General features: G+C 46.2%; 1 protein-coding gene across 12 annotated transcripts in view; it reads left to right on the top strand.

Moving 5' to 3' along the window:
- Positions 1–20,251, top strand: part of LOC128692607 (transducin-like enhancer protein 4) — a 222,011-nt gene that overhangs the window by 147,382 nt on the left and 54,378 nt on the right. For 3 of the 12 annotated variants that reach the window (XM_070089856.1, XM_070089857.1, XM_070089855.1), the window contains exon 3: positions 3,854–4,009. The exons of the other annotated variants lie outside the window; for them this stretch is intronic. In XM_070089856.1, the coding sequence (XP_069945957.1) occupies positions 3,929–4,009 (81 nt within the window). In that variant the 5' untranslated portion in view covers positions 3,854–3,928. The remainder of the gene's footprint in view (positions 1–3,853; positions 4,010–20,251) is intronic. 12 annotated transcript variants of the gene reach the window in all.

The raw sequence follows: 20,251 nt of genomic DNA, 5'->3' as shown, positions 1-20,251 counted from the left end.
TATATAATGACCCTCCAGTGTGACATTGTATATAATTCTCCAGTGTAGCACTATATAATGACCCTTTAGTGTGGCACTGTATATAACGAGCCTGAAGTCTATAAAATTCAGTCTACTTTTCATTGTTGATGGTCTCCTTCCTCTCTGAGTGTTGTTATGTTTCTCCACACTCATTCTTTTGTTTTCTTGTACCTTATCCATTATGTTTGTCGAGTGTTCCCTAGTGTTTATATATATATATATATATATATATATATATATATATATATATATATATATATATATATATATATATATATATATATATATATATATATATATATACATATCATATTTGCATCGTTCCAGCTGTTTTGTACTTGAACACATTTCAGTTGATTTTTTTCCTTAGCTTCAGACAGTTCTAATGCTACTCCCTGAAGTCCCAGGGTGATCTGTTGATTTGATCACATCAATCGTTAGCATTTTAATTTCCTCCAGTCTCTGTTGATTGACGTTAACATTTTTCCTGTTATGTTGTGGGAGTTCTCAGTGAAGACGTCCTTGAACCTTGCGTTCAGTTCTGTACTCACGCCTCTCCTCTAGCGTGTCTCAGTTCTCCACGTTGCTTCTTGAATCACACTGCTTGGTGTCCTTGCTGCCCTCTTTCCTGTTATATGCTTGTGAATTAGTTTATTCCATTTTGGTCTTCGCTACAGTGTCGTTTTTGTATTATTTTTCTGCATCTCTCGTACACCATGCATATTCATTCTTTGTTCTGCTTCTCTAGTTACCCACCTTCCCTCGTGCTGTGTTCTCTCGTGTTCCCCTCGTGCTGTAGTCTCTGGTGTTCCCCTCGTGCTATGTTCTCTGGTGTTCCCCTCGTGCTGTGTTCGAAAGTCTAAGTCTTTGCTTCTGGAATACGTTTCACCTCTGGCGTGTCAACCAGGGTCTGCCTCTGTGTAGTAAATCACTCCTCTTGGCGGTGGTCACTGTCAGGAGCTTTTCTGTATCCGCCAGTGAGTTTCTTAAAGGGCACGTAAGTTCCCCTGTCTTCTAATAACATGTTCATTTTTCCACTATAATCTACCTTGTCCATAATTACTATCTCACTTGCTTTGTCTATTTCGTAAGGTGAAGTCTAAGTCTGAGCTGTGCTCAGACCTCTGCAACACAACTGTCCTCAAAGATTTGTTAAGTTATACCATGAATTAAGGAAAGATCCTAGACCTCACCTTACGAAACAGACAAAGGAAATGCGATGGTAATTATGGAGAAAGTAGATCATAGTGGAAAAGTGAACATGTTATAAGACGATGGAGGAACTTACGTGCCTCTTAAAGCTTCCTCCGTCCATCTCACCTCTTACTCCGTTTCCCTTCCACCTCTTCCTACCCTCTCACTTCTCATTCCATCCCATTAGCTCCTTACCACTCATCTCACCCCCTTTGACTCTTCCCCTCACACATCTTTACCCTTACCTCTCACGTTTTCCTCTGCACTGCCATTCCCGTTAACTTCATCCCTTTCCTCCCCCCTCTCACCTTATACCCCTTCTCTTCCAGCACCCTCCACTCATCCCTTCCCCATAAGCTCACCTGTCTCCTTAATCCCACCTCCCATCTGTCCCCTAAATCCCTCCCCCTCCCCTTCACCCTCCTCCCCCTCATCACACTCGCCTTTTTGATTTGATGAAACAGTAAGAAATACCATTTAAAAAACCTTACCTAGTAGAGAATAATGTGAGAAAGTTATGTCTTATTAATGACCAAGGCAGATACCGAGTGCCTTCAGTACCTCTCCTAATGACCAACAACAATAATAATACTGTGGCTGCAAAAATTCACAACACACATATTTGAAGAGAAAGTAAACGACGTTTCTGTCCCTCCTGGACTGCCAGTAAAATATATATATATATGCAGTAAGATCACAGTAAACAGGTGATATCACAATTTGCAAAACAAATACTGTGAAAAAATATAGTGAAATTCCAAGCGATTTCGTGACTTCTCACTTTATTAATAAGGAAGTATAAAAATAAAACATCAATAGGAAGGCATATAAGGGACAAGACTACACCTCAGAGTCGCGTCACAACACCTGGCTCTGTGAAACACAACTGATACTCTACCCAAGTATTGCGATTTTTTACTGGACTAATGTATCATTAAATTCTTATGTTTGTTGTGGTGAATTATTACACGTTTATAACATGTTTAATAATATTGTATTGTGGATGAGTGTGTAGTGGTGTGGTGGATGTGTGTATGGTGGATGAGTGTGTCTAGTGGATGTGTAGTGGATATAAACCAAAAAAAATATTCATATTATTTTCAAAACTGCTTTTTATGAAACATGATTCTATTATATTCCTGTAGACCATGAACTTGCTTGATGCAAGTTTTTCACTCGGGTGTTGTAACGTGACTGTGAAGTGTAGTCTTTCCCTTGTATGCCTTCCTGTTGATGTTTTATTTTTTTTCACATTGGTTCTTCTGCATGCAAGTATATGTATATGTATATATATATATATATATATATATATATATATATATATATATATATATATATATATATATATATATATATATATATATGTATATATATATGTATATATATATGTATATATATATATATATATATATATATATATATATATATATATATATATATATATATATATATATATATATATATATATATATATATATATATATATAACTGGGGTAAGAAGCCAACAAGCGTGTATAAAACCACACTTCGCGAATAGTAAGCCTTTATATAAAACGATGTTTCTCCCTAATTTGAGCTTGATGAAGACTTGATAAACCTCAATTCTGACTGAAACATCTTAAAATAAAGACTAGGTCTGTCTTACGTGTCTTTAATGACTGTGGTCCAGGACGGATCGCGTCGCTTTCCGGTATTACGTCTAATTCAATGAGTTGCGAGTTAGAGAGGTTAGCTGAGGTTCACGGTGCTAGAATTAACTAATTATTAGATAATGATCTAATTATTAATTAATTGGCTAATTATTAGATGATTAGCTAATTATTAGATAATTAGCTTTTAAGTTAATTACGTGGTCATTAATTTTTCACTTGATTTATGTTTGTTGTGGTGAATTATTACACGTTTATAACATGTTTAATAATATTGTATTGTGGATGAGTGTGTAGTGGTGTGGTGGATGTGTGTATGGTGGATGAGTGTGTCTAGTGGATGTGTAGTGGATGAGTGTGTAGTGGATGTATAGTGGATGAGTGGTGGATGTGAGTGATGGATGAGGGTGTGGTGGATGAGTGTGTAGTGGATGTGTGGTTGACGAGTGTGTACTGTAGTGGATGAGTGTGTTTAGTGGATGTGTGATGGATGAGTATGTGGTAGATGAATGTGTGGTGGATGTGTGGTTGACGAGTGTGTACTGTAGTGGATGAGTGTGTGTGTAGTGAGTGTATAGTGGGTATGTAGTGGATGAGTGTGTGTAATGGATGTGTATTAGATGCTGTATCATGAGTGAAGAATATGACTATTCATCATGAATGTACGTGCACTGAATATACATGTATGTGTCTTGAATGTATACTGAGGTGAGATGTATCGTGTGTGTGTGTGTGTGTGTGTGTGTGTGTGTGTGTGTGTGTGTGTGTGTGTGTGTGTGTGTGAAGACACAGTGGCCTCCCCCACTATCACAGCCACCACCACCACTAGCACTACCACTCACTGTCATCACCACCACCACTACCACTCCCATCACCACCACTATCACTGTCACCACCACCATCATCGCCACCACTATCACCACCACCACCGCCTTTACTGATAGCTTTTCACCGTTCGCGGGTCCTCCTTCCTCCCTTCCTCACTCTAGGTACCTCCATGTTGGGGGGCAGATACCCCTGCTCACCGTCTCCCCGCTGCCCCAACCCGGCCCTAGACACCCACGATGAGGAAGCTGGTCGAGCCTCATCCTCCTCATCCAACACTGGGGGGGTGCGACCCACTCTCAGGTCACCCTTCACTCCTGGTGAGGACAACTCATAATTCCCGTTCATGTTCCCGTATTCCTGTCTCTCGGCTCTACAACCTGGAACTGTGTGTGTGTGTATTTTTCCCCCGCGGTGTGTTCACTCATTGGGTGTTCACTCATGGGGTGTGTTCACTCATGGGGTGTGTTCACTCACCGGGTGCACAGTCAAAGGGATGTAGTCTTTATATATTCAGCCCCTTCTTTGTTTTTGTAAAACTTTATCAGTTTCCACCTTCTGTAGTTTGCTTTTAATGTACAGTGTGTGTGTGTGTGTGTGTGTGTGTGTGCGTGCTTGCCAGTTTACAAGGTCGCTTCACCCTCCACGAGTGTTCTTCCTTCTACTCTGCGTGTCTATCAGATTTGCCTTATTACTCGTATTTATTTATTTTCTTGTGTCTCCTTTCCACACATTTATTACAGTATTTCTCTTTTATTTTTATCAACATCATACTCACTTGTATTCTCCTCTCTCTTTATTTTTCTTTCTCTCTTTCTCGTGCTCCCCCTCCCTTTTAACCTCTCCCACTAACCTCCTAATCTTCATATTCGTCCTTATTGGCTTACTGACGTCTCCCAGCTCAGGCTGACACTACTGAAGTCTCCCAGCTCAGCCTGACACTACTGAAGTCTCCCAGCTCAGGCTGACACTACTGAAGTCTCCCAGCTCATGCTGACACTACTGAAGTCTCCCAGCTCAGGCTGACACTACTGAAATCTCCCAGCTCAGGCTGACACTACTGAAATCTCCCAGCTCAGGCTGACACTACTGAAGTCTCCCAGCTCAAGCTGACACTACTGAAGTCTCCCAGCTCATGCTGACACTACTGAAGTCTCCCAGCTCAGGCTGACACTACTGAAATCTCCCAGCTCAGGCTGACGCTGGTAAAGTCTCCCAGCTCAGGCTGACACTACTGAAATCTCCCAGCTCATGTTGACAGTAGTGAAGTGTTCCAGCTCAGGCTGACACTACTGAAGTCTCCCAGCTCAGGCTGACGCTGGTAAAGTCTCCCAGCTCAGGCTGATACTACTGAAGTCTCCCAGCTCAGGCTGTCACTACTGAAGTCTCCCAGCTCAGGCTGACTAGTGAAGTCTCCCAGCTCAGACTGACACTAGTGAAGTCTCCCAACTCAGGCTGACACTAGTGAAGTCTCCCAACTCAAGCCGACACTAGTGAAGTCTCGCAGCTCGGGCTGGCACTACTGAAGTCTCCCAGCTCATGCTGACACTGGTGAAGTCTCCCAGGTCAGACTGACACTACTGAAGTCTCCCAGCTCAGGCTGACACTACTGAAGTCTCCCAGCTCAGGCTGACACTACTGAAGTCTCCCAGCTCAGGCTGACACTACTGAAGTCTCCCAGCTCAGGCTGACACTACTGAAATCTCCCAGCTCAGGCTGACACTACTGAAATCTCCCAGCTCAGGCTGACACTACTGAAATCTCCCAGCTCATGTTGACAGTAGTGAAGTGTTCCAGCTCAGGCTGATACTACTGAAGTCTCCCAGCTCAGGCTGACGCTACTGAAGTCTCCCAGCTCAGGCTGACACTACTGAAGTCTCCCAGCTCATGCTGACATATTTCAGCACCTTGTGTCAGCACCATCCTGCGTGATGGACAGGGAAACACAGTGAGGGACAAGAGCTGCCTATCAGTGTACAGCATGAAGACAGGACTGATGAATCCACTATTTCGTTCTCTTTCTCTCTTCCTTCTCATCTTCGTCTCCCTTCCTTTACCGCACTCTCTCTCTTTCCTTCCCCTTCCTTCCATTATTTCTGCTTTCCTCCCTACCCTCGTCCAAGTACATTCACCTTTCACACAGTTTAGTCACCTAACTGTTTATATTTTAATGTTTAAGTAATAATATATTACAAGGACCCCCAGTAATATATTATTATTTTTTGATACCCTTAGGTAATCTACACATAGTATGCTGCTATATATGATAATTTATGTAATTAATTATGTGTATCTGTACCTGAATAAACTTACCGACTCGTGTGATAAATGGTTTTGATAAATAGTTTTGAAAATCGACAAGTTGAAGATTGAGACACTTATGCAACATACGGGAATCTTCATTAAGGAAACGTTTCGCCACACAGTGGCTTCATCAGTCCAATATAAAGCAGAAAGGGGTATGGAGATGAGGAGTTTGAGGTAATCAGTCCCTTAGCCTGGAATCGATGTGTGCAGTCCATCACTCTGTAGACTGACAGACTGAACACATCCTCCCCTCCCTTCCCTTCCTGACTCCTCCCCTCCCTTCCCTTCCTGACTCCTCCCCTCCCTTCCCTTCCTGACTCCTCCCCTCTCTTCCTGAAACCTCCCCCTCTGCCTCGCTCCTCCCCTCTCTTCCTCACTCCTCCCTTCCCTTCCTCACTCCTCCCCTCTCTTCCTCACTCCTCCCTTCCCTTCCTCACTCCTCCCCTCTCTTCCTCACTCCTCCCCTCCCTTCCTCACTCCTCCCCTCTCTTCCTCACTCCTCCCCTCCCTTCCTCACTCCTCCCCTCTCTTCCTCACTCCTCCCCTCTCTTCCTCACTCCTCCCCTCCCTCACTCCTCCCTTCTTTTCCTCACTCCTCCCCTCTCTTCATTACTCCTCCCCTCTATCCATTACTCCTCCTCTCTCTTCTTCACTCCTCTCCTCTCTGCCTCACTCCTCCCTTCCCTTCCTCACTCCTCCCCTCTCTTCCTCACTCCTCCCCTCTCTTCCTCGCTCCTCCCTTCTCTTCCACACTCCTCCCTTTTCTTCCTCACTCCTTCCCTCTCTCCCTCACTCCTCCACTCTCTTCCTTACTCCTCCCTTCTCTTCCTTACTCCTCCCTTCTCTTCCTTACTCCTCACCTCTCTGCCTTACTCCTCCCCTCTCTTCCTCACTCCTCCCTTCTCTTCCTCTCTCCTCCCTTCTCTTCCTCACTCCTCCCCTCTCTTCCTCACTCCTCCCTTCTCTTCCTCACTCCTCCCCTCCCTTCCTCACTCCTCCCCTCCCTTCCTCACTCCTCCCCTCTCTTCCTCACTCCTCCCCTCTCTTCCTCACTCCTCCCCTCTCTTCCTCACTCCTCCCCTCTCTTCCTCACTCCTCCCCTCTCTTCCTCACTCCTCCCTTCTCTTCCTCACTCCTCCCCTCTCTTCCTCACTCCTCCCCTCTCTTCCTCACTCCTCCCCTCTCTTCCTCACTCCTCCCTTCTCTTCCTCACTGCTCTCCTCTCTTCCTCACTCCTCCCTTCTCTGCCTCACTCCTCCCCTCTCTTCCTCACTCCTCCCTTCTCTTCCTCACTCCTCCCCTCTCTTCCTCACTCCTCCCTTCTCTTCCTCACTCCTCCCTTCTCTTCGTCACTCCTCCCTTCTCTTCGTCACTCCTCCCTTCTCTTCCTCGCTCATCCCCTCTCTTCCTCACTCCTCCCTTCTCTTCCTCACTCATCCCTTCTCTTCCTCACTCCTCCCTTCTCTTCCTCACTCCTCCCTTCTCTTCCTCACTCCTCCCTTCTCTTCCTCACTCCTCCCCTCTCTTCCTCACTCCTCCCCTCTCTTCCTCACTCCTCCCCTCTCTTCCTCACTCCTCCCTTCTCTTCCTCACTCCTCCCCTCTCTTCCTCACTCCTCCCCTCTCTTCCTCACTCCTCCCCTCTGTTCCTCACTCCTCCCCTCTGTTCCTCACTCCTCCCCTCTGTTCCTCACTCCTCCCTTCTCTTCCTCACTCCTCCCTTCTCTTCCTCACTCCTCCCCTCTCTTCCTCACTCCTCCCCTCTCTTCCTCACTCCTCCCCTCTCTTCCTCACTCCTCCCTTCTCTTCCTCACTCCTCCCTTCTCTTCCTCACTCCTCCCCTCTCTAACTCACTCCTCCCCTCTGTTCCTCACTCCTCCCCTCTCTTCCTCACTCCTCCCGTCTCTTCCTCACTCCTCCCCTCTCTTCCTCACTCCTCCCCTCTCTTCCTCACTCCTCCCTTCTCTTCCTTACTCCTCCCCTCTCTTCCTTACTCCTCCCCTCTCTTCCTCACTCCTCCCCTCTCTTCCTCACTTCTCCCTTCTCTTCCTCACTCCTCCCTTCTCTTCCTCACTCCTCCCTTCTCTTCCTCACTCCTCCCTTCTCTTCCTCACTCCTCCCTTCTCTTACTCGCTCCTCCCTTCTCTTCCTCACTCCTCCCCTCTCTTCCTCACTCCTCCCTTCTCTTCCTCACTCCTCCCCTCTCTTCCTCACTCCTCCATTCTCTTCCTCACTCCTCCATTCTCTTCCTCACTCCTCCATTCTCTTCCTCACTCCTCCCTTCTCTTCCTCGCTCCTCCCCTCTCTTCCTCACTCCTCCCCTCTCTTCCTCACTCCTCCATTCTCTTCCTCACTCCTCCATTCTCTTCCTCACTCCTCCCTTCTCTTCCTCGCTCCTCCCCTCTCTTCCTCACTCCTCCCCTCTCTTCCTCACTCCTCCCCTCTCTTCCTCACTCTGGTGAAGTGTAGCGCTAAACACAGTATTGATGGTGGAACTTTTTTCAGGAACATTTCGTGTGATGAACTGATGACCGATTACATATACATAAATAATGTGCCGAATATATAAACTTTGCGATTTTGGTTTAAATAGCAACGCTCTTCTTGTCGAATATGGCAAGCGAAAATTTGTGTATGCAATAATTTCGCAAAAGTCATTCTGAACGTAACGAAAAAAAAATATTTCATTGTGTTTGTTTATTATTAAATTATTGTAAACTTATCTAAAATATATTTAGTTGGATTACGCTAAATGAAATTGCGCTTGTTATAATATGGTTAGGTAAGTTTTCTAAGGTTCTTTTGGTACAAAATTATTATTTTTTACAGTAACATAAATTAAAATATATATATATTTAAATGTATAGGAGAAAATTTTAGAAAGGACAAAATTTTCAACGAGCTCTTGCTAATTGATCAATTTTACCTATATATATATATATATATATATATATATATATGTGTGTGTGTGTGTGTGTGTGTGTGTGTGTGTGTGTGTGTGTGTGTGTGTGTGTGTGTGTGTGTGTGTGTGTGTGTGTGTGTGTGTGTGTGTGTGTATACCTAGTTGTACTCACCTAGTTGATAGTGTGTGTGTGTGTGCTTTATGTGTGTGTGTGTGTAAACTACTCTGCGCGAAATACTTCCTAACATCCCGCGCGCGCGCTGTCACCCCAAGATCTTTTTCCTTGAGTGAGGTTTGTAGTCTCTGTGTGTGTATGTGTGTGTGTGTGTTTGTGTGTGTGTGTGTGTGTGTGTGTGTGTGTGTGTTCATATACTTTATTTTAAACTATTTATGTCACTTGAAGCGTTTGTGAAAATAAATTTGAGAGTATTAATTATTCTGAAATGAACTTTATCAAAATAGTTTGTTAAAAACACACTTATATACAAATAAAAGCTTGTTTGGTGCAGATAATGCCATACTCCTTGCCACAACAGTAGCCTGCCTGCTGCAAACGGTAACAACAGTGGCGTTCCTGGCACAAATACCAACATAAATACTCGTATAAAGAGTAGCATGCCTGGTACAAACACTTAAGACTTCAATTGTGGTGCTGACGGCCATAATCATCTTTGTGCTGACACCTGACACTCTGGCCGCACCTCCACCGGATGTCAGGTCTCCTCACTCACCCGTTCTTTACTCCTCCCTCATTCTTTCACTCATCCATGCCTTACCCTTTCCCTCAACCATCCTTCACTTCTATCTCGCAGATCCTTCATCTCTCTGTGACCCATCCTTCACCTGTTTAACTTTTCCCTTACCTATCCTTCGCCCCTTCCTTATACATTCTTCATCCCTCTCTCACCCATTTACCTCCCACTCATCCTTATCCTTCCTTCTCTAGCACCTAGTCCTCGAGCTAGGTCAGAATGGGTTGTAAGTTGTGATGTACCCAGCTTTGTGGCCCCCAGAAAATCATTCTTAACTCACCCAAACTGAAGTCAGGTATCTATGCCACCTGGCACTCACATCTTTAGTGGCACTTAGTTGCAAGTGAAAACCCAAGACACCTTAAAAAGTGGAGACATAGGTCCTCTGCACGAAGAAAACAGTCACGTTCTGGCCAAAAATTACAGGCCAAAAGCACTATCATCACACATCTGGGTATCTTTACTTTGTAGACGTTTCGCCATCCAGTGACTTTATCAGTACAATACATGGCTCACCCTAGGAGCAGGTGATGGGCACCATAGACTTGAAGAATGTGAAGCACAGGCAGGAAGGTTGGTGCTTATATACTGGAGTCAGATAAGATGTAGCAGACGAAGGCATTGTCAATGGTGGTCGGAATTCCCCAGTGAAAGTAAGTCATGCCCAAGAGTTGGGTCAAGAGTTAGCAAGTACGTTGTGGGTGATGTCCTCTGTACCAGGATTCCATGACGTTGCTGTGTTCCGGGGGTCGCCGCCCCGGCGGCCCGGTCCCAGACTAAGCTGACCTGATCCATTAGGCTGTTAGTGCTGGCCGCCCGCATGCACCACAGCCCGGCTGATCAGGAAACTAACTTCAGGAAATTATCAAGTTCCCTAACAACCTTTCTATATTCAGTCATGCACCTCACCTCTCTCCTTCCCTACTATCTCCCATATAACTGCCAATTCTACCAATCTTTCATTTTTTTCACAGGGTTTAACAAGGTTAGGGCAAAGATTCCTAACTTTATTTACAAGCTAAGCGATGTTGCCTACATCAGCTCATTTAAGTCTATTTTTTGTTATGAAACATACAAGTAGGAAACAGGATGAAGTTGGAGCCATCTGTGGGCCAATAATTTCATTTGATCAACTGACTTTATTTCGTTGATATTATTATGCTGTACGAACATGTTCCAGACACGAGTCATCCTGGGAATAAATGATCTCAGATGAAGTGATGTTCTGGAGATGGTTACAGAGTATAGTTGCTGCTGGCTGCCCGTCTTGTTGTGTAGAAGCTCACTTTTCGCTGTCCTCGGAGTGGAGCCAAGTGTGGTACTTTGACAATATTGGCTTCATTCCAAGGACAGCGAGAAGTGAACTTCTACACCACAAGACGGGCAGCAAGCAACAACTACACTCTTACTGTACCCTTCTCCAGAGCCTCCACCATCTCCCATCTATTTTCCACCCTTCCCCTTTCTTGCTCTTCCCCACCCGTTGTTGGAGGCTGGGTGTGTGGGGGGGAGGAGATCCCGTTGATGCCTGTCTCAGCACACTCAAGGGACATAGTGCCAACACACACACACACACACACACACACACACACACACACACACAGGAGTGGTAGGGACGGAGCTCCCCAGAACCTCTTAGCTTCCCTGATGATCCCTTCCTTCCTTTCCTCTTCCACCTCTCCCTGCCCCACTACCTTACACACTGAACTTCCTCCACCATTCCTCCTCCCTCACCTTTTTCAGCTGCACATCTACCCCCCACCCAGGTCCTCCCCTCATCCCTACGTCGACCCTTCTCCCCAGCCACCATTTCATTCCCTCCTTCCTTTACTGTCACTGGTTTTTTTTCCCCTTCTCATCCCTCCTTCCCCCCTACATCCTCCGTGTCCCCCTACCTCTTCATCCACTTCCCCTGCCGCACCTCCCATATACTACTCGTTAGAGAGGGGCCACACCAAGGGTGTTTCAACTGCCACTTAGTTTTAATTGATCATTCAGTGTGGTGTTGTGGAGTGTGTCGAGGGAGGTGGGGAAGGGTCATACCCCCCTCCTCCCTAGTGATGGGTTCCTACCCCTCTCTTCACCAGGGAGGATTTCACACACCCCTCTCTTCCTCACACCCCTACTGAACTTCTTCCTCTTCATCACACCCCTCCCTCCTCACACTCCTATTCTCGCTTCTTCCTCTCCTCCCTCCTTCCCAAAACCCCCCATTTCTTCCTAGCAACTAACCCCATGACCCTACCTTTCCTTCATCCTCTTCCTCGGGATATTTCACATGTTGTGGTCTACCTACCTACCTGGGGTCTACCTGAAGGGTATTCCTGGGGTCAACGCTCCTGAGGCCCGGTCCTCGACAAGGCCTCCCGGTGGATCAGGGCCTGATCAACCAGGATGTTAGTGCTGGCCGCACGTAGTATTTTCCTCTTCCATCTTCCAGCGTCTTCGGTGCTTTAAAAGGTCTAATATTCCTCTATCCTCTTTTCCCCTCCATGCCTATTATCTGTCCCCTACTCCTCTCCTTTTTCTTTTCCCCCCTCCCTTCCCTTCCTTCATCTGATCATTCTCCCTTTGATTTCCCTCCTCCCGATCTCCCTCCTCCTGATTCCCCTTCTTCTGATTCCCTTCCTCCTGAGTCCCTTCCTCCCGATTTCCCTTCTTCCTGATTACCCTCCTCCTGATATCCCTCCTGATTCCTTTCCTCATGTCCCTCCTAATTCCCTTCCGATCTCCCGTTTGATTCCTTCCCTTCTGATTTCCCGCCTGATTCCCCTCCTCCTGAGGGGAATCAGCTCATCAAAAAAAAAAAAAAAAGTTAGAGACTGCCATAAAGGCTGTGCGTCTTGCTCGCTATAATCTGTCTCTATAATTACCTCGTAATGGGCGCTGAATGGTAGGGGTGAAGGGAGGATATTTTAGGGCCAATGAAGCGACATTATTAGGAGGTTTAAGGAGCGGAGTTTCCCATTAATGATGCTTATTACATGTACCGTCCACTAGTGGTACCCGTGTGCTCTTAGTGGGCTCATCTTTCACCCCCTACCCACTTTTACCCCTACCCACTTTTACCCCTATATACTTTAACCCCTACCTACTTTAACCCCCTACCCACTTTCGCCCCCCTTACTCCTCTCTATCTCTAAACAAATCCCTACCACCCCTCCCCTTTAACCCCTTCCCACCACCCCTGGCAACCCCTTCTCTAACTCTACCACCCTTACCCCCTATCCATCCCTACCCTTTGCCTCTTCCCTTCATCTTCAGCCGACCCTCACCCCCAGCCTCCAATTATTCTCAGTTCCCCGTTATTCTTTTCCTTAATCACCCATTTCCCGTTTATCTGCCCAAACCTCTTCCAATCTTCCCTCTTTCTCGTCTCTCCCCTTTTTCACTTGCCCTCTTTTTCCCCCTTCTCACGGAGAGCAGGGAATTGTGGTAGTGGTTCAGCCCCTGGCAGTGAAGGTCGTCCTGGGTGGTCGTAATATTGTGAAGATGACCACCTGTTTTGGTGCTTGTTTCTCTCTCTCTCTCTCTCTCTCTCTCTCTCTCTCTCTCTCTCTCTCTCTCTCTCTCTCTCTCTCTCTCTTTTAATGGAGATCATGAAGGGACTTAACACACAAGGATACACTAATGACTTCAAGACGAGACAGACACAGGCTGTGATGAATACGTGGGCCAGCGGGCTGCCCGCCAGCAGCAACAGTCTAGTTGACCAGACAAGCACCAGAAGAGCCTGTCCAAGACCAGGCTCCGGGAGTAGGAAAACTCTCGAAACTCACCAAAGGTATAGCTATACACAAGTTGTCTACCTAAACGAGCCATGAAGACACCAGTCATTGTACGCTTGCCACAGTGGCAATGATGTACACTGAAATACGCTGCTAAAAAAAAAAATAATTGTAATCGCCTGAGGACTTTGTTCCGTGTTACTGGGATAATCACTGGAGAAGTGATCCCCAGACGCTTGTGTTACTGGGATAATCACTGGAGAAGTGATCCCCAGACGCTTGTGTTACTGGGATAATCACTGGAGAAGTGATCCCCAGACGCTTGTGTTACTGGGATAATCACTGGAGAAGTGATCCCCAGACGCTTGTGTTACTGGGATAATCACTGGAGAAGTGATCCCCAGACGCTTGTGTCACTGGGATAATCACTGGAGAAGTGATCCCCAGACGCTTGTGTTACTGGGATAATCACTGGAGAAGTGATCCCCAGACGCTTGTGTTACTGGGATAATCACTGGAGAAGTGATCCCCAGACGCTTGTGTCACTGGGATAATCACTGGAGAAGTGATCCCCAGACGCTTGTGTTACTGGGATAATCACTGGAGAAGTGATCCCCAGACGCTTGTGTTACTGGGATAATCACTGGAGAAGTGATCCCCAGACGCTTGTGTCACTGGGATAATCACTGGAGAAGTGATCCCCAGACGCTTGTGTTACTGGGATAATCACTGGAGAAGTGATCCCCAGACGCTTGTGTTACTGGGATAATCACTGGAGAAGTGATCCCCAGACGCTTGTGTCACTGGGATAATCACTGGAGAAGTGATCCCCAGACGCTTGTGTTACTGGGATAATCACTGGAGAAGTGATCCCCAGACGCTTGTGTCACTGGGATAATCACTGGAGAAGTGATCCCCAGACGCTTGTGTCACTGGGATAATCACTGGAGAAGTGATCCCCAGACGCTTGTGTTACTGGAATATTCACTGGAGAAGTGATCCCCAGACGCCTGTGTTACTGGGATATTCACTGGATAAGTGATCCCCAGACGCCTGTGTTACTGGGATATTCACTGGAGAAGTGATCCCCAGACGCCTGTGTTACTGGGATATTCACTGGAGAAGTGATCCCCAGAGGCCCGTGTTACTGGGATATTCACTGGAGAAGTGATCCCCAGAGGCCCGTGTTACCGGGATATTCACTGGAGAAGTGATCCCCAGAGGCCCGTGTTACTGGGATAGTCACTGGAGAAGTGATCCCCAGAGGCCCGTGTTACTGGGATATTCACTGGAGAAGTGATCCCCAGAGGCCCGTGTTACCGGGATATTCACTGGAGAAGTGATCCCCAGAGGCCCGTGTTACTGGGATAGTCACTGGAGAAGTGATCCCCAGAGGCCCGTGTTACTGGGATATTCACTGGAGAAGTGATCCCCAGAGGCCCGTGTTACTGGGATATTCACTGGAGAAGTGATCCCCAGACTCCTGTGACCACATTTAACTAGGTTGAACGGTTGCCCGGTAATATTGTCGGGAACTTGTGTATACTCTTTCTGTATACTTGTGTATACACAAAAAGTATACACAAGTTTTGTATACTTGTGTATACTCTTGTCATAATTCACAGACTCCTTTGATATACCTCTGAAGAGTTCCAAGAGTCTTTCTCCTCCCGGAGCCCGGCCATGGGCCGGGAGCAGCAATTATGTAGAGTTTATCAGATGATGAGACAATCCAGGCTGTATTCATACTTAGATTCACAGTTAAATACGACACAAGCGAACGGACTGTGACCCGTTTCCGGTATTTTCCTATGCCTGCGGCCCGACCTGGAGCCAGGCCTTCTTGTGATTACCTGGTGCTTGTAGGTCAAGAGTTAGAGCTTGATTTGGGTATCCGCTTTCCAAGTGGCACAGTTGCTTCTTTCTCGCACCCGGAGGGGGGTGCATGTTCAGAATCCAACATTCCTTATTTGTTCCTGGGCCCCCTCGTTGACAGACGTATTGTGGCCGGTTTCTTTTTCGTATCTGTGGTTAAATGTATGAAGAAACAGCTACAAGAACAGACATCCATTTTCCTGGAAGGGAAATGGGGGGAGTGTGTCTGTTTTTCAGTTACCCATCCCTCACCAGACACTTCTAACACCCATCCCTCACCAGAAACACCCCTAGCACCTATCCTTCACCAGACACCACCATGGTACCCATCCCTCACCAGACACACCCCACTAGACACTCCTAGCACCCATCCCTCACCAGACACACCCCACTAGACACTCCTAGCACCCATCCCTCACCAGACACACCCCACTAGACACTCCTAGCACCCATCCCTCACCAGACACACCCCACTAGACACTCCTAGCACCCATCCCTCACCAGACACACCCCACTAGACACTCCTAGCACCCATCCCTCACCAGACACACCCCACTAGACACTCCTAGCACCCATCCCTCACCATACACACCCCACTAGACACTCCTAGCACCCATCCTTCACCAGACACCCCCATGGTTCCCATCCTTCACCAGACACTCCCCTAGCACCCATCCTTCATCAGACACCCCCCCTAGTACCCATCTTTCACCAGGCACATTCCCAGTGGAATACTTAATGATGCCCTCATTGCCCTACTGAAGTCTCTTACCTTAGGCTAATGGATTATAACACTATAAATGATCATCATCCTGTGTGCTGGAATATGATAGCAAAATACTGCCATTTCTTCTAATCATGCAATTATCATACAGAATAGGGTAGATTTCAGGTAGTAGAAAATTGCTCTTGCATTCAAATTTGCTTAAAAAAAAAAAACTCTCCCTTCATCCTGGGCAGGTCGAGACATGTTTGGTATATACACCGGGAGATACATTCCTCGCGGTGTATATACATTGGTTGTTTGCTTTAATTATCACATTAAGAATTAAAATATTCTTGCGTGGTGGTGTACAGGTAATGTGCAGCCTTAATCACATAATCAAAATTATTTACTATTGTTGAGAGATACGATGGGAATTAAAGAATAGACCCAGTGAAGAGCACAGGTGTCAACTGCACACAGAGACAGGACTTCAGCTTTGGTGATCCTATGATCGTCAGTCTGTTACCAGCAGGTATAATAAACATCAGAGGAACAAAGGTAGAGTTTCTCAGTGACCCTCGTGTAGTCTATTTTAAAATCTTACGAAGCAACTACCTACACTATCCAGAACCTTCAAATAGTGTGCATTATTTGCCGAACTTTTAAAGAGATGAACACATTAAAATGAGGAGGGGTTGTAGCAGGTGCAGGTGTAGGTGCAAGGAGGCAGCTACCAAAGGTTACTGATACATCCTCGAAGCTCTTCATTTGCGACTGTTAGTATCTTTCGTGTGTGTGTTAGTTACCTTTTTGTCCTAGGCACATGTCGATTAGACACTAGGCCTGTTATACATGCGTGTGTGTGTGCGTGCGTGTGCGTGTGTGTGTGTGTGTGTGTGTGTGTGTGTGTGTGTGTGTGTGTGTGTGTGTGTGTGTGTGTGTGTGTTTGGTGAAATTGCTTGTATTGCTTTCAGGTTATAATTAAGATAAAGTGTTGGTGGGTGGGACGCCTGTAACCTGGCGACATAATTCTGCTGCTCATCCTTCTTATTAAAGTCAATATATTACTGCTGCTTTAGAGTTTCAAATAGGTGACTTTGATACAGGAATGTCACAGTGATTATGTGACTGCGATTACATCACTATCCAAAAAATCTTGTATCAACTTCATGCATTATTAAATTAATTGGCATTTGAATATAATCGGTTAAATTGTATTAGTTTTCGATGATCTAACCTAACAAGGCTTTGCAGGTGACTGCCTGATCAGTCAAGCTATTACTGCTTTTGGCCTGCAGGCCAAGTAACCCTTCACATCTGCTGGTAGCAAGTTGAACAGTTCTAGACCACAGATGTTCCTACTTTCCGTGGAGTGTATGTCTCCTCTTCCTCCCGTGTCTCTCTCACTCCAGTGACTAGCTATTTAAGTGTGCAGATTAGGGACCTGGCTTTAAAGTAGTTTCCATGTATAGATTAAGAGATATCTCTCTCTATCTCTCGTCTCCTTTCCCGAGACATCAGAGTGCTTTGAGATCGCTAAAGTACTTAAGATGCCTCACTGATTTGATGCCAGCGCTAAAAGCTCTCTGTGTACTTTTCTAGCTCGGGTATCTTGCCTGGATTGATGGGAGGTTGGATGGATGGATCGGTGGGTGGATGGTCGGGCAAATGGATGGGAGGTTGGGTGGATGGATCGGTGGGTGGATGGTCGGGCAAATGGATGGGAGGTTGGGTGGATGGAGATGACAAAAATCTCACACTGAAATTTTCGGGGTTATCCAAGGTTAGATCTGTGAAGTTTACCCACGGTGTGTACATCACCCACGGTGTATACATCACCCACGGTGTATACATCACCCACGGTGTATACATCAGTCACTTGTGTATAACTATAAAAGTCTGCAAAAACGTATGCAGAGACTGAATCAGTCTTGTCATCATTAAACTCAATCATTATTATGCTTATTGTTGTAAGTGTAATTATAGTAAACACTCGGTTAATAATTGTGAAACGGCTCTGGGGATTATCCTCCCCACAAGGTCATCCTCTCCGGAGGTCATCCCCCCCCCGGGGGGAATGGTTCCAGATCAGGCCTCCCGGTTGCTCGTCTGATCCATCAAGCTTTTAGTACCCAATGACGACAGCCCAGTGTATGCGCCACAAACCGGTTGGTTGATCAGGCACTGATTTGAGGAATCTGTCTAGTTTCCTCTTTGAAGACAGCCAGGTGTCTGTTGGTGGGCCCCTTATGCATGAAGGGTATTGAAGAGTCGTGGTCCCTTCACACTTATTGAATTCACTCTCTGTGTACTCATCGCTCCGCTGCTTTTCCTTGGAGGTATCCTGCACATGCCTCTGTGTACTCATCGCTCCGCTGCTTTTCCTTGGAGGTATCCTGCACCGTCTGCCATGCCTTTCGTATTCATTAATAACTTTTTCAGTGTGCAAGTTTGCGACAAATTCCTCCAGGATCTTCCAGGTGTAGTTTATGATGTATCTTTCTTGTTTATGTTCTAAGAAGAATAATTTTACGAACTTTAACGTCCTCCAAGTAATTTAGGGTCTTGACTAAATTTATATGAGCTGCGAAGGTCTCTGTACATTTTGTAGCTCAGCAGTTTCTCCTGCCTTGAAGGAGACCGTTACTACATAGTAATATTTCAACATAAAGAGAACAAGTGACCTTAAGAGTATCTTCAACGGCTTGGTACCTCTTGAACGTTTTAGTTATCCATCATATTATTTTGCCAGCAGTTACGATAATAACATTATTGTGCTTCTTAAACGAGATCATCTGACATTATCACTCCTAGGTCTCTCACATTAGGCTAGAAATTCACAGGATTAAGAACTATTAAGAATCACGTGAAGAAGTCAAGGAATGCGAATAGTTAATGTTAGTTGAAGTTTGTAAGATGGAGACAGCATCACAATTATAAAATTTGAACTTTATATTTCGACCTCCAACTAAGGTCCTCTTCAGCTGAACCTATGATACACGAGTGTTGGTGGCTTTGTAAGGTTCATCGGAGCGTCAACAAAAGCCAGGTGTTCGTCATTACCAGCGGCTTGACACACTTCTCCGCACTAACGAGGAGTGGTGGAGTGGTGGCGAGGCTTGTTTCAGAGAAGAGGCGAGAGTATGGAGGCTGGACTGCACCCACCCCAGCAGGCAGGCAGGCACTGAAGTTTATCCAGAGGCCAGAACGCAAGCCAGCTTGGATTATAACTTATCCAGAGGCCAGAACGCAAGCCAGCTTGGATTATAACTTATCCAGAGGCCAGAACGCAGGCCAGCTTGGATTATAACTTATCCAGAGACCAGAACGCAGGCCGCCTTGGATTAAAACTTATTCAGAGGCCAGAACGCAGGCCAGCTTGGATTAAAACGTAGCCAGACGTGGGTCTGGAGTTCATCTTATGCAGGGAGAGTAGAGACCATTAGCGCCTCTTCAAGCACGGTCCATTAAACACCTGTGCAAGTGCTGATGTACCCAGTACAGTGCCCGATTCACTTGCCACCGCTGGCCGGCCCTAGTAGGTCGAGTAAGTCACAGGGAAAGGTGGGTGGGTGAGTAGGTATTCACCTACTTGGTGGATGGGTGGGTGAGTAGGTATTCACCTACTTGGTGGGTGGGTAGTCGGTTCTCCACCACCTACCTCTACCCACTGCCTGAATCCCCATCCTCTCAACCTGATAAAACCATTAAACCCACCACCCTAAGTGAAAAAAGAACTTTGGAACATGGATGAATGTTTTGTTAAAACATCACTGAGATAAGAGAGCGCCTCGAGGTTTGTTATCATTTGACGCTGATAAGGTCCGAGTGTTTACCTCCTCACACCCGCCTTCACGTAATGTGTATATCAAGACAGAATTTTTCACTAGCTAGCACCAACATTTTAATTCATCAGATGGTCATCAGGGGATCCTTAGACACACATATATATGCTCATGGAGCAAAGAGTGGATCTAGTAGCGACTAATGAAGAGGCGGGGCCAGGAGCTATGAATCGAAACCTGCAACCACAATTTGGTGAGTGCAGTTAGGTGAGTACACACACACACACACACCTGCAATCACAAGTAGGTGAGTACACACAAACTGGTCTGCTCTTCTGCTATGCCTTTCCCTCTCTTGCCATGCTCTTCCCTACTATTCATCTGCCCCCTCCCTTCCATGCCCTTCCCTTTCCTGCCCTTCCTTGCCCCTGCCCTGCCCAGGATGCAGGGTGGGGTGCTGAGACAAGTGTGTTGGTGGTGCTGGATAATCATTTTTTTTCCTCTTCCT

The sequence above is a fragment of the Cherax quadricarinatus genome, chromosome 30 (assembly GCF_038502225.1).
Source record: "Cherax quadricarinatus isolate ZL_2023a chromosome 30, ASM3850222v1, whole genome shotgun sequence".
NCBI lineage: Eukaryota > Metazoa > Arthropoda > Malacostraca > Decapoda > Parastacidae > Cherax > Cherax quadricarinatus.
This window is presented reverse-complemented; position numbering and strand designations above follow the sequence as displayed.